Source organism: Rana temporaria, chromosome 8 (assembly GCF_905171775.1).
Source record: "Rana temporaria chromosome 8, aRanTem1.1, whole genome shotgun sequence".
NCBI lineage: Eukaryota > Metazoa > Chordata > Amphibia > Anura > Ranidae > Rana > Rana temporaria.
The window spans coordinates 89,314,159-89,329,488 of NC_053496.1; the positions used below are offsets into that span (position 1 = coordinate 89,314,159).

The 15,330-nt window shown below is 48.7% G+C and overlaps 1 protein-coding gene across 2 annotated transcripts in view; it reads right to left on the minus strand.

Moving 5' to 3' along the window:
- The window catches only part of SUPV3L1 (Suv3 like RNA helicase), a 28,908-nt gene extending 22,568 nt beyond the window's left edge, over window positions 1–6,340 (minus strand). Inside the window, exons 1-2 of one of the 2 annotated variants that reach the window (XM_040362187.1) lie at window positions 5,966–6,340; window positions 200–277 (exon numbers count right to left, since the gene is read on the minus strand). In XM_040362187.1, coding sequence (XP_040218121.1) covers window positions 200–277; window positions 5,966–6,212 — 325 coding nt within the window. In that variant the 5' untranslated portion in view covers window positions 6,213–6,340. Of the gene's footprint in view, window positions 1–167; window positions 278–5,965 lie in introns of those variants that run through there. The other variant, XM_040362188.1, reaches the window with a different exon arrangement.
- Window positions 6,341–15,330: the final 8,990 nt, after the last annotated feature.

A 15,330-nucleotide genomic window follows, 5' to 3' on the forward strand; every position in this document is an offset into this window, starting at 1 on the left:
TGCCACACAATGATTACTAGCAATTACATTTTAGAGGGGAAGGTGTACTGTAGCACACCTTTTTTCAAATTTTTTGTTGTTGTGGCAGTGCCACACGATATATGTTTTGGGGTTTCAAAGCATCTCACCCCCTGTAACATCCTGGCTTCACTACAGATACAACATACCTGCAAAGAAACTCTGTGTCATCAGTTCTTACCATCAAGCCCATTTTCTGCTCCCAGCTTTTGTATTTCTTTTCTTCTGTAAAATTTGTTTAGAACCTTCAAAACTTCAGCTAGAGCAAAAGAAGGTCAAAAGTAGTGTTATTAGAGAAGTATCCATATTTCCTGTATATGCAATATGCCTCCATATGGCCTGCAACAAGTCGTAGTTATGGATGTTTTCCCATGAAGTCGTCTCAAATGATTTTGGGCTCACAATATAGCTAATAAAGCATCAGAACAAGATGTTTAGCAATTATACTTGAAAAATGTTTATGCAAGGCTTTCAAACTGCCCATATAAAAAACAAAAAAAAAAAATGCAAATAATCATGTATATTGATGGAGAACACTAGACTTACTATAGGAGCATCTCCAGATTAGTTGTCACAAATAAGATCTCGAATCATACACATACATCAGTCAATAGTGTACAGCACAATTAAACACACATACACCCAATGATATTACATAACAAGACACAAAGAAAAAAAAAAAAAAAAAAGTATTGAAGTAGAACTACAGGAAAAAAAAATCCCCAATTTGGATAGAGTAAGGGAGTTTTATAACCCCTGTTGATTTATTTGTTTGCCATCTGTGCTCCATTGGGGAGATTCCCCTTCACTTCCTGTACCATAACCAAACAGGAAGTGAAAGGAAAGCCCTGCAAACCAAAGTGATATGAAAGGTTTGTGTTTTTTTTTTTTTTAATAACAAACAGGTTATACTTGCCTTACCTTACCATTCCTCTTCTCAGGTCCCACGCCTGTGATCCTGGCCCCTCCCTCCTGCCCCCATATCAAGCAGCTTGCTATAGGGGCACCCGAGCAGGCTGCTCCATGAGTCCATTCACACATGGAGCTTACCTCTGCTCCACCCCTGCTCTCACCTTATGGGCTGTGATTGACAGTAGCGGGAGCCAACGGCTACTGCTGTTGTCTCGGCCAATGAGAAGGGAGAGTCCCGAGGCTCCTGGATTGAGATAGGGCTCAGGTAAATTTTAGTTAGGCTTGGGGCACACAGAATGTTTTTTTAGAATGCATTAAAAAAAAAAAAAAAAAAACCTTAAGCCTTTACAATCACTTTAAGGGAATGCCTTGCGGACCCCCATTACTAGTGTCCCCATCGTAAGATTTACCCTCTATTACTTTTTGGGGGGACAACCCAAAACGTAGGATTTTCTTTTACTTTCAATGGTAAACAGGACGAACAGAGAGGGTGGATCTTTCCAATGGGGGCCCCAGACAGCATTAAAAACTGAAAGGGGTTCCAATTTCTCTCCAGTCTATCCAAAACTAAAGAAAAAGCTTTGCCTATAGCAGGAGTGAGATTTGCCAAGAGGAACCAGAAGTGAGATTTTTGCCATGGTAAAAATGGCGCTTTTATGGTACAGTAGGCTCCTCTAGAAGTCAACTTTAGTTTCCTTTCTTAGCATACCAAGCGCCCCCAATTTCTGAGCACTCTGGTATGCTACTTTTTGACCAGCACCACCCATTGCCTTACTATTGGCCAGTGAGGTCACCTATGAAAGTGATGGGTGAGTAAGCAGGGAAAATATGTGGAGCAGATGATTAACTAAATTATTTGCTCAAAAATTATTATACAGGATGTATACGGCATGAGTGCAGTTACAATACAATTCAACACAGAAGGGTTAGGTGGACCCTGCTTGTGAAAGATTACTATTTAAAAAGGGACAAGTGATACTAAATGAATCCTGTGAAGGATGAGCTAAAGGAAAAGTAAAAGTTTTGTTTTTAGGTAGAGGCAATATAGTCTTCCCTGAAGAGATACATTTTCATGTAGCAAGGATAACTGAAAAGATTAGCATAAAAAGGATTAGAGCAGGGGTGGCAACCACAAGGCCCGTGGGCCGAATCTGGCCCGCCAAGCCTTGTGATGTGGCCCGCCAGCCTCCACCGCTTGTGCCAGTGCCGCCCGCTCAGGCCGCACAGCGGGAGGTAAGTGGCGCCCGCGGCCTGGACAGGGTTAGCACAGGTCGCGGCCGCCGCTCACCTACCGCTATGCGGCCGCGCCTGTGTCATCTCCGAGCTCCGGCGCGGCCGATTGGCTGAGCTGTGTGTCTCTCTCACACACAGCTCAGCCTCAGAATCCACGCTGACAGTTCAGCTCGGACACTGCTCCTCCTCTTTCCGGCCTCTCTACACTGTGTGGCACGCCCACACCCCTCTGTGTCTTCCCCGCTCACACATCCCCAGGAAAATGTGAAGGAAGATGCAGGCAAGCCCGCCCCTGACCCTCCATCCTGGGGTGAGTAAGCTCACCCTCTCCCACCTCCCAGTGTATATATTAAATGAATTTAAGGGGTGCTCTGTGGACTCTGGTGCAAGAGGGGGGCTTTGGTGGGCAGAGCCCCTCTTACATCCGAGTCCACAGCATTACATGGGGGTCTGTGGGGACTCTGATGTAATGGGGGTCTGTGGGGACTCTGATGTAATGGGGGTCTGTGGGGACTCTGATGTAATGGGGGTCTGTGGGGACCCTGATGTAATGGGGGTCTGTGCAGACCCCTGAATTCCTGCACTGTGTACGTAGCCTAATCCTGAACTCTGCATTCTGTATGTAGTGCGACTCATATACAACCGGCCCTTTGAGGGCAACCACACTGCTGATGCGGCCCTCGATGAATTTGAGTTTGCCACCCCTGGATTAGAGGATTGGGAAGACCGTGGAGAAATCCTGAAGTTACGCATTGAAGGAGGTGATGAGGGAGCTAGAGAGCAGGAGGTCATGGGAGAAGGACAGCTTTGAAAAAGGTTACAAAGTGCCCCAGGATTTAGAAGTATTGCACCTCTCTACAGGGAAACGAAGGCTGCTTTTTACACTGAGGCGCTTTGCAGGTGCTATTGCGCTAATAAATAGCGCCTGCAAAGCGCCCTGAAAGAGCCGCTCCTTTATATCCAGTGTGAAAGCCTGAGGGCTTTCACATTGGAGAGTTGCGCTGGCAGGACAGTAAAAAAAGTAAGTCCTGCCAGCCGCATCTTTAAGGCGCTGTAGGAGCGGTGAATATACCGCTCCTATAGCGCCCCTGCCCATTGAAATTAGTGGGGCAGCGCCTCCAAAACGCCCTAAAAGTGATGCAAAGCTGCGTTTTTGCGGGCTTGACCCTTTTTTCGGCCACTAGCGGGGGTTAAAACCGCAATGCTAGCAGCCGAAAATTGCGAGTGCCCCCAGCTCTCCCCAATGTCCCTGATAGCAGAATACAGGACAGCGAGGGGCCCCCCAGCTCTCCCCAATGTCAGCAGAATACAGGAAAGCGAGGGGCCCCCCAGCTCTCCCCAATGTCAGCAGAATACAGGACAGCGAGGGGCCCCCCAGCTCTCCCCAATGTCAGCAGAATACAGGACAGCGAGGGGCCCCCCAGCTCTCCCCAATGTCAGCAGAATACAGGACAGCGAGGGGCCCCCCAGCTCTCCCCAATGTCAGCAGAATACAGGACAGCGAGGGGCCCCCCAGCTCTCCCCAATGTCAGCAGAATACAGGACAGCGAGGGGCCCCCCAGCTCTCCCCAATGTCAGCAGAATACAGGACAGCGAGGGGCCCCCCAGCTCTCCCCAATGTCAGCACAATACAGGACAGCGAGGGCCCCCCAGCTCTCCCCAATGTCATCACAATACAGGACAGCGAGGGGCCCCCCAGCTCTCCCCAATGTCAGCAGAATACAGGACAGCGAGGGGCCCCCCAGCTCTCCCCAATGTCATCACAATACAGGACAGCGAGGGGCCCCCCAGCTCTCCCCAATGTCAGCAGAATACAGGACAGCGAGGGGCCCCCCAGCTCTCCCCAATGTCATCACAATACAGGACAGCGAGGGGCCCCCCAGCTCTCCCCAATGTCAGCAGAATACAGGACAGCGAGGGGCCCCCCAGCTCTCCCCAATGTCAGCAGAATACAGGACAGCGAGGGCCCCCCAGCTCTCCCCAATGTCAGCAGAATACAGGACAGCGAGGGGCCCCCAGCTCTCCCCAATGTCCCTGATAGAATACAGGACAGCGAGGGGCCCCCAGCTCTCCCCAATGTCCCTGATAGAATACAGGACAGCGAGGGCCCCCCAGCTCTCCCCAATGTCCCTGATAGAATACAGGACAGCGAGGGGCCCCCAGCTCTCCCCAATGTCCCTGATAGAATACAGGACAGCGAGGGCCCCCCAGCTCTCCCCAATGTCAGCAGAATACAGGACAGCGAGGGCCCCCCAGCTCTCCCCAATGTCCCTGATAGAATACAGGACAGCGAGGGGCCCCCCAGCTCTGCCCAATGTCCCTGATAGAATACAGGACAGCGAGGGCCCCCCAGCTCTCCCCAATGTCCCTGATAGAATACAGGACAGCGAGGGCCCCCCAGCTCTCCCCAATGTCAGCAGAATACAGGACAGCGAGGGCCCCCCAGCTCTCCCCAATGTCCCTGATAGAATACAGGACAGCGAGGGGCCCCCCAGCTCTGCCCAATGTCAGCAGAATACAGGACAGCGAGGGGCCCCCCAGCTCTGCCCAATACAGGACAGCGAGGGGCCCCCCCAGCTCTCCCCAATTTCAGCAGAATTACAGGACAGCGAGGGGCCCCCCCAGCTCTGCCCAATACAGGACAGCGAGGGGCCCCCCCAGCTCTCCCCAATGTCAGCAGAATTACAGGACAGCGAGGGGCCCCCCAGCTCTGCCCAATACAGGACAGCGAGGGGCCCCCCAGCTCTCCCCAATGTCAGCAGAATACAGGACAGCAAAGGGCCCCCCAGCTCTCCCCAATGTCAGCAGAATACAGGACAGCGAGGGCCCCCCAGCTCTCCCCAATGTCAGCAGAATACAGGACAGCGAGGGCCCCCCAGCTCTCCCCAATGTCAGCAGAATACAGGACAGCGAGGGCCCCCCAGCTCTCCCCAATGTCAGCAGAATACAGGACAGCGAGGCCCCCCCAGCTCTCCCCAATGTCAGCAGAATACAGGACAGCGAGGCCCCCCCAGCTCTCCCCAATGTCAGCAGAATACAGGACAGCGAGGGCCCCCCAGCTCTCCCCAATGTCCCTGATAGAATACAGGACAGCGAGGGGCCCCCCAGCTCTGCCCAATGTCAGCAGAATACAGGACAGCGAGGGGCCCCCCAGCTCTGCCCAATACAGGACAGCGAGGGGCCCCCCCCAGCTCTCCCCAATTTCAGCAGAATTACAGGACAGCGAGGGGCCCCCCCAGCTCTGCCCAATACAGGACAGCGAGGGGCCCCCCCAGCTCTCCCCAATGTCAGCAGAATTACAGGACAGCGAGGGGCCCCCCAGCTCTGCCCAATACAGGACAGCGAGGGGCCCCCCAGCTCTCCCCAATGTCAGCAGAATACAGGACAGCAAAGGGCCCCCCAGCTCTCCCCAATGTCAGCAGAATACAGGACAGCGAGGGCCCCCCAGCTCTCCCCAATGTCAGCAGAATACAGGACAGCGAGGGCCCCCCAGCTCTCCCCAATGTCAGCAGAATACAGGACAGCGAGGGCCCCCCAGCTCTCCCCAATGTCAGCAGAATACAGGACAGCGAGGCCCCCCCAGCTCTCCCCAATGTCAGCAGAATACAGGACAGCGAGGCCCCCCCAGCTCTCCCCAATGTCAGCAGAATACAGGACAGCGAGGGGCCCCCCAGCTCTCCCCAATGTCAGCAGAATACAGGACAGCGAGGCCCCCCCAGCTCTCCCCAATGTCAGCAGAATATAGGACAGCGAGGGCCCCCCAGCTCTCCCTAATGTCTTCGTGATATATTGCTCCCCTTACATTTATTTAGTGGCTGGGTAAGTTCTGCCCCAATGTCTGATTCTGGAATGTCTGTCGGCCGGATATTCACAGGGATGAACAGAGACGTGTCCAGAGGTTTGCCGTTCCCATCAGATACAGTCCTGCAGGCTGACCAGATCTTGGAACGCCCGGCCACCGAGCTGCACACCACCTCCCGCAGGTGAGGGCTCCGGGTCGCCGGTTTCAGGCAGCTCCGGGCCAGGAGGGGAAGTCTTTGCATGAACATGACGGGGGACACACAACAACGGCGATCATACGAACTGCTCAGCACCGAACACACTCCCCGCCATCACTGCCCGCACGTCCCCGGCAGAAGCAGCATGACAGACACAGTCGCTTCTTGATGGCGTCACGCTGAAGGCCCATCTGAGAAGCCCCACATTTAGGCGACTAAAGGTATGCCTGAATGACATTGACAGTTCGGTGTATCATTCATGGTCCACAGACGCATTAACAGTAGTACTTCTGTACGCCACACATTAACATGTCCATAAACATATAATTTTTATTGGTACATTAACTAACTGATTTAGTTTATATAACATCACAATGTGTTTGATTACAAAACAAAAGGATTCCCGAAATGATCCCTGATAGCCCATCTCCATTCACAGTATTGTGCAAGCTGCTTCCATTCATTGTTATAATGGAAAGGGAAGTTCACCATTTCAGAAAAAGGAAAAAGTCAATTAGCATTCACCCCCATGGCCTCCCCAGTACTTACCTCTGTGGGTGACCAGTAGGGTTGCCACCTCTTCTTCAAGTTAAACCCGAACACTTTAGCAGTGCACAGCAATTTTTTTTATAGTATAAACTATAAATACACACACACACACACACACACATACATATATATTTTGATTCAATGTTTCTAATCATGAAGTGAATCACAAAAGTTCCCCTTTACATCAAGAGTTTTTAGTGTTCCCCCTTAAATCAGGATTCCCAGATCACCCCTTATGTCAGGATCCCCAGGGTTCTCCCTTACATCAGAGTCCACATAGTTCCCCTTTTACATCAGAATACACAGAGTCCCCCTTTTATATCTGAATCCACAGAGTTCCCCTTTTACATCTGAATGCACAGAGTTCCCCTTTTACATCAGAGTACACAGAGTTCCCTTTTTACATCAGAGTACACAGAGTTCCCTTTTTACATCAAAGTACACAGAGTTCCCTTTTTACATCAAAGTACACAGAGTTCCCCTTTTTACATCTGAATCCACAGAGTTCCCCTTTCATATCTGAATCCACAGAGTTCCCCTTTTACATCTGATCCAACAGTCACCCTTTTACATCTGAACTCGCAGAGTTCTCTAACACTGTAAGAGGGGACTCTGCAGACTCTGATGTAAGGGAGAACTCCGGGGACCCTGACATAAAGGATGCTCTGGGAACCCTGATTTAAAGGGGAACACTGAGAAATCTGATGGTACGAGAGGACTCTGATGTAAAGGGGAACACTGTGGCCTCTGGTGTAAAGGGGAACTATGATGTAAGGGGTGCTCTGAGGACCCTGATTTACCTTAGTGTACTCACTTAGAGGCAGGAGAGAGAAGGGGATGGAGAGGAGACTTCAGTCACAGACAGGGTGGATGGTGAGCTTGCTCACACCTCGGCACGTCTCATCCAGATATATCTGTGGCTGCTGGGCTTCAAATTTCCCACCCCCACTTTCCTTTTCTGAGGGGGGGGAGGGAGAGGAGCAGATCGAGACCTCTCTCCTCTCCTGTCTGTAAGTGTGTGTTTGTGTGTGTAGGGGGAGACTGTTAGTGCTGGCTATGCGCAGTGTGAAAGAGAGTGTAACAGTCACACTCTGCAGCCAGCAACCCTGCTGGGGAGCCATAGTCTGAATAATGTGTCCGGGTTTCAGGTGATCTGAAACTTGGACACATTATTCAAAACCCGAATTGGCCGGGTGAATCCCGAACAAGTGGCAACCCTAGTGATGAGCTCTCAGGGACCACGCAGCGGATATTAAAATCCACACTCTTCCCCTTTCTTTCTGCAATGCTTCTGGGTCTGGGATGGATTAGAGTGATGCTCTGTGCCAGCGCCGAACAATCAGAATCACTCTGTCTGCAGAAAGAGTTAAATCCCTGGACCACTGCACCGCCTGCAGGAGCAACACCCACAGAGGTAAGTACAGCAGGGACTGGGAGAAGAGGGTGTACAGTGTTTGCCTTTTAATTTTGCTGAAAACACCGGCTGTAGGCTGTTCCACTGGATTTAATGGTTGACAACAGTCTACATCGGCCTCTTTCAACCAGGGTGCCTTCAGGTTTCTTCAGAGGTGCCTTGGCAAAATGCCAAAATATTGCCCAAAAATATATACATCATAGCTCCCAACTGTCCCTGATTTTGAGGGCCTGTCCCTGATTTGAAACAATGTCCCTCTGTTCCTCATTCCTCCTCATTTGTCCCTCATTTTGGTCTGATCTTTATATTTGTATATAAAATGCACCTTTTCTCTATCAAAAAAGTGTTTTCCAGCTCTAAACCTTTCATCTGATTTCTAAATGTATGCATTTGTAAATTCCAAAAGCCAATATAAAGGAATATCATTGGTAAAAAAAAAAAGCACTTGTGGGTTTAACCACTTCCCGACCGCCGCATGTAGATATACGTCGGCAGAATGGCACGTACAGGCACATGGGCGTACCTGTACGTCCCTGCCTAGACGTGGGTCGGGGGTTAGGACCCCCACCCCCGCTACATGCGGTGGTCGGATTCCCGCGGGGAGCGATCCAGGACGACGGCGCGGCAATTCGTTTATAGCCGCTCCGTTGCGATCGCTCCCCGTGCTTCACTGTGGCGGCTGCATCGATCGAGTGATCCCTTTTATAGGGAGACTCGATCGATGACGTCAGTCCTACAGCCACACCCCCCTACAGTTGTAAACACACACTAGGTGAACCCTAACTCCTACAGCGCCCCCTGTGGTTAACTCCCAAACTGCAACTGTCATTTTCACAATAAACAATGCAATTTAAATGCATTTTTTTGCTGTGAAAATGACAGTGGTCCCAAAAATGTGTCAAAATTGTCCGAAGTGTCCGCCATAATGTCGCAGTCACGAAAAAAATCGCTGATCGCCGCCATTAGTAGTAAAAAAAATTATAATAATAAAACTATCCCCTATTTTGTAAACGCTATAAATTGTGCGCAAACCAATCGATAAACGCTTATTGCGATTTTTTTTTACCAAAAAAAGATTGTCTATTAAAGCGACGCAGTGCCGAATTGTAAAAACCCCTTGAGTCATTTAGCAGCATATTGGTCCGGTCCTTAAGTGGGTAACCAATCTTTTTTTGTACAATTCTCCTTTAAGGGGGCGTGGCAAGGGGGTGTGTCCTATGCCTGCCTACTTTTGCCGGTAGGTGTCCCTCATTCCCATCCCAAAAAGTTGGGAGGTATGTATACAAGCCAGCGCATGGATTAAGTCTGCTTTTTAGTTACACAAAGCAACAGGTAATCGTTATGCACCACTACAACCTTCTAGCCACGGACAATGATGTCACCAGTTAACAAGGAGGATGCGGTGTAGAGCCGTCTTTAACACGGGGCAAAGGGGAAGCTGCCCTGGGCCCAGTCTTTGTTGTAGGGCGCAAAGCAGCTGTCCCTTGAGCCCGTGCTGCCCGCAAATTGGGGCCCCGATGATAGCCCCGCAGAGCGAACAAGAGACATGGGAAACAGTGCTTTATTCCTCAGCCAGCAGAGGGGGTGGGGTCGGTAGCTTCACAGGGGTCCAACACAGCTCTCTGCTCTTACTACCCTCCTGAGCATACAGGCTGCATGGAGTGAGATCAGAGTGTCAGTGGAGCTCCTGGCCCCGTCCCCTCTCTGCTGGCTGGGGAATACAGAGGTCGGGGGGCAGGGCCAGGAGCTCCACTGACACTCTGACCTTTCTCCATGCAGCCTGTATGCTCAGGTGGGAGCGGCTGTAGTAGGAGCGGAGAGCTGAATCTGCTTACATCTGGTAAGTGAGTTTCCTTTGGGGATTTCCAGACAAGCATTGTGTGAAGGAAGATTGTTTAGGAGCATCCATTCACAAGATTTTATGTTTTCTCGTTCTTGAAGTGAACTTTCCTTTTACTCTACACTCTGTCATTGCAGAGTTCTCACAGACTGTGCACTTATTTTAAACCTCCTTCTATTAGCGCTATTAATGTTTAAATAATTATTTCTATCATTATTTACACATATCTTTGATCCATTACATATTTTTTATAGTAGCAGCTTTTAGTATTATACATATTCCCATGATCGCTGAGGAACAGGTACTTATTTTTTAATTATTTTTCATTTCTGTTTAGTATATAGTTTCTAACCGTTCCCTGCAGTATGTTCCCTGTAGTATGTCTACACTCTCTGATCATCCCCTGCAGTATGTCTGTAGCCTCTGCCCATCCCTCGCGGTATGTTGGCACTCTCTGACCACCCCCCGCAGTATGTTCACACTCTCTGACCATCCCCTGCAGTATGTTCACACTCTCTGACCATCCCCTGCAGTAGAATAGGCAGTCCCTGACTGTCTCCTGCAGTATGTAGGCACTCTCTGACCGTCTCCTGTAGTATGTCTACACTCTCTGATTGTCTCCTGCAATATGTCTGCACTCTCTGACCGTCTCCTGTAGTATGTGTAGTAATGTGCCTCTTTACTTGCTCAAATCTTTGGGCTTGCTCCTTTGCTCAGTGAGTGGTAATGATGTGCAGTAATCTGTAGCAACCAATCAGTGAGCAGTAATGAAGTTCTGTAATCTCTAGCAACCAAATAGCAAGCAGAAATTATGTGTTGTAACCTCTAGCAATCATTCAGTGAGCAGTAATGATAGGCTGTAGCCTCTGGCAACCAATTGCAATTGCTGTGTGATCTGCTGCAGTAAACTGATTTACACACCAAGGATCCTTAGATATTGTCCAAAAGCTTTTATTGCAAAAATATCACATCACAAGGACTAGTGCAACATTTCAGAGCTACGCAGGACCCCTTCGTCAGGCATGTGACGAAGCACCCACTACTGATGAGTCTTGTTTCCAGGAACGTGTGCAATGGCAATATAGGCAAGAATAATAGTAATGAGAAGATCCCATCCACCCATCACCCTCACCCACCCCTCATCATAACACACAGAGGAGACACTGACCACACTCTGGTAAATGGATCTACAAAGTATAAGAGTATCCTATAATCACTGGGGGAGGGGATAGATTTCTATATATACACACAAACAAATGTAGTAATGTCGTTTTTGGCAGATGCAACCTCCCCCCCCAGCCTTGAAATTTTTTTTGCTTGGGGCCCCCAAATTCCTTCAAACGGCCCTGTCTACATTACTGACCTGGAACAAGAATTCAGATTAGAACAGTGCTTTTCAACCAACCTCTTCCGGGTTAGTCAAACATTAACATTAAAGAATATTCCCAGCTCAACTTACAGACCAGCCTGCAGCAATGAATTATCCTAACTGTATTCGTTAAAAACAGGAGTTTAGTCGGTAGGGTTTAGTCGATAAGTTGAGCTGGGAATTTCATTTGGTAATGTTTGACATGCGTTGTCCTTCCATGTACTCCTTGCTGCAAGGTCCAGTTATAGGTGGGGACAGCAGCCATTTGTATGTTCTTCTTGGTTAGTAATTCAAGTCTATCTGACCCCATGAACAAAAGTTGGATGCATTCCTAAATTTACAAAATGCAACTGTATATGAACATTTATACGTAATAACATCAACGTTACATGATCCAGGTAATATCCGTTTTCCTCCTGGGGGATCAGGAAGATTTTTTTTCTCAGAACCCATGAGGTCACTGGAACAGCCATAAGACCTCTGGAAAAAATAAAAGTATTTATACTTTTATTTATTTTTTGTTTCATAGTATTTATACTTTTCTTTTTCTCGCGTCCATACAGACACAGGAAGCCATTCACCTTTGGGTTATACTGCCATCCACAGGAGAATTGGACACTGGCAAACAAGAAAAACAAAAAGTAGGGCAGCCCAGGTTAACGTAGAATGTGAACCCCCTAATGTCTGACTCATCTACATGATGAAGTAGTTCTTCTGAAGGTGAACTCTAGCAGTAGCAGTGGATATTCTGACGACTCCTTGAAATCTGGACACCATGATCTTAGCAGTTCCTCCTCTTTATCTTCGTCCTCACCTGGTTCACAAATTCGAGATGAAAGGCTTTCTAGTGATCCTCTTTGCTTTAATGAATTTAAAGAATCCTTGAGAGATTTTCCTTTCCCTACACTCATCAATAAGGTGGAATCTCTTGTAGCCATCACCTCTGTGAGGCGGGTGCATGAACTGGCTGTGTCAGTAAAGGTTCCATCCGCTGGTAATATTTATTATTATTTGGCTCGCAGTACTGTGGTTCACCAGCAGGTGTCTCCTGGCAGTTTGGAACTGTCAGGAGAACTTCCCCCTGCTGGTGTTATATCATCTTTGGGACGCAGTACTGGTCTCCACCAGCGGATGGATCCTGGCAGTATGGAGCGGACGCCTCTTTCTGCACTCAGGTGTAACGTGAAGCCAATTACCGATCCCTATTTATACCCGGCGAGTGCAAGCACACCTCGCCTTGGTATCTCTCTCCCTGACCTTGAGCCTGCATCTTCCTGATCCAATCCGACCTGATCCCTGTTCCTAACCCATCCTGTACTTGCCCTTCCTGCTTCCCCATTGCCTCGGATCCCTGTCCCCTTGTTACCTGGATCCCTGCTTTGCAGCACATTCATCCGTCATCTCCCTGTTCCTGCTCATCCCCTGTCCTCGTCTATCTTCTGATCTCCCTGTGTATGACCTTGGCCTGGCCTGTTTACGATTACGGTATCTCCCATCACTGTACATATTGTCTTAGTATCTTTGGGTCACTGTTTATTGGTTTATTTATTGCACTGTGTTCTGTTGGAGGTGGTTGTGTGTTATTCCCTTTTCTTAATTAATTATTATATGCATTCGCACTGCGCATTGCCCAAAAAACGTGTGTGTTTTCTAGGCATTGCGGTGCGGCTCAGGTGCAAATTCAGGCCCATTCTCTTCTAAGGTGCCGAATCTGATTCGCAGATGTGTTCAGTTCTCATCAGGATTTCTCTACTTCTCCTCAATACACTTACCCCCCTGACCTCTCCCAGGTCTCAAATTCGCAGCTAAAATGGAGATGATCTGCTGAACAGCTCTCTTTGCAGAGATAACAGAGCTGGAATTCGCACTGCACAAGTGTGAATCCAGCCTCACACAATGAAATAAGACATACTGCTCCATGAAGGCTTAGACACTTTCTGCAGAGGCGCTTTGCGGTGGGTTTTTAACCCTTTTTCGGCCGCTAGCGGGGGGTTAAAACTGTCCCGCTAGCGGCCGAATAGTGCCGCAAAATTAGCGGTAAAGCGCTGCGTAAAATAGCAGCGCTTTACCGCCACCGCACCTCCCGCCCCAGTGTGAAAGGGGCCTTAAAGGGTCACTGAAGGAATTTTTTTTTTAGCTAAATAGCTTCCTTTACCTTACTGCAGTCCTGGTTTCATGTCCTCATTGTTTGTTTTTGCTCTGATGTTGCTGTAATTCTGCTCTGTTCTGGACACTTCCGGGTTGTCTGGTTCCTGAGGACCACAGTAATGGGAGCTTCTAGTTTCGTTTTTCAAACCATCACTTCTCTATGGCTCTATACAGCACAGAGGCAGGATAACACGCACAAACGAAACTGAAACTACAGGTACATTATATGATTGATTTTTATCTATTTTTAATCCTTTTTAAAAGGAATCAGTTAACTATTATGTCTCTATACACTGTAAACAGTCATTTGAGCAAAAAAAAAAATGTTTCCTTTACAACTCCTTTAAGGCTACATACCGATTCTGATGACTTTTTGATTCCTTTAATTCACAGGTGTCAAAACTGGCAGCCCTCCAGCTGTTTGAAGTACTACAAGTCCCATGAGGCATTGCAGGGCTGACAGTTACAAGCATGACTCCCACAGGCAGAGGCATGATGGGACTTGTAGTTCCACAACAGCTTGAGGGCCACCAGTTTGACACCCCTGCAAATCCTTCTCATCAAAACCTGTATGGTTAATTCTGTGCTCACTGTATCCATTTCTTCGAGTTTGTTGAGGGACATAGGTCCCACCCCTCTGTAATTATGCTTAAAGCGGGGGTTCACCCTTAGAGGGCACTTTTCCCCCTTAGATTCCTGCTCGTTTTCTCTAGGGGAATCGGCTATTTATTTTAAAAATATGTGCAGTACTTACCCGTTTACGAGATGCATCCTCTCCGTCGCTTCCGGGTATGGGCTTCGGGAATGGGCGTTCCTTCTTGATTGACAGTCTTCCGAGAGGCTTCCGACGGTCGCATCCATCGCGTCACGATTTTCCGAAAGAAGCCGAACGTCGGTGCGCAGTATAGAGCCGCACCGACGTTCGGCTTCTTTCGGCTACGAGTGACGCGATGGATGCGACCGTCGGAAGCCTCTCGGAAGGCTGTCACTCAAGAAGGAACGCCCGCTCCCGAAGACCCATACCCGGAAGCGACGGAAGAAGATGCAGCTCGAAAACGGGTAAGTACTGCTCATATTTTAATAAAAATAGCCGATTCCCCTAGACCGAACGAGCAGGAAGCTAAGGGGAGAAAATTTTTTTTTTTACAAATGGGTGAACTCCCGCTTTAAATAAAAAAAGTGGAAATAAAGTTGCGCTACTAATATATAGAAAAGCTGCTAGCATCAACAATAAGACTAATTTTATAAAAAGTAAGAAACAGAAAAAAATGCAGTGCTACAAAATGCATAGGAAGTGCTTAAAGAGGAGTTCCACCTAAAAATGGAACTTCCTCTTAACCCACTCCTCGCCCCCTTACATGCCACATTTGGCATGTAATTTTTTTGGCGGGGGAGTGGGGAAAGGCGATTAGCTTAATCGCCTTTTCACAGCCCCTCCCTGTAGGCGAGCGCCTGTCTAATCGGACGGCGCCGCGCCGCTCGTGCATGCGCAGTGGGTGACCGGCCGTGAAGCCGAAAGCTGTCACTGCCGGGTGCCCACACTAGAAATGAAGACGCCGTCAGGCGAGGGGGGGGGGGGCGAGGAACGGAGCCCCGGCCGGCACGTCGCTGGAGCCGTGGAGCAGGTAAGTGTCTGTTTATTAAAAGCCAGCAGCTACACTTTTTGTAGCTGCTGACTTTTAATCAACTTAAAAAATGGGTGGAAAACCCCTTTAATATTCAACATTAATTAGTGAAATAAATGAATAAACATTTTACACCAATGTGCGCACTGAAAATACTACGTGCATAAGTATATATAAAAATAATCATGTGAAAAGCACAAAATCATGGATGCACATGGAATGGT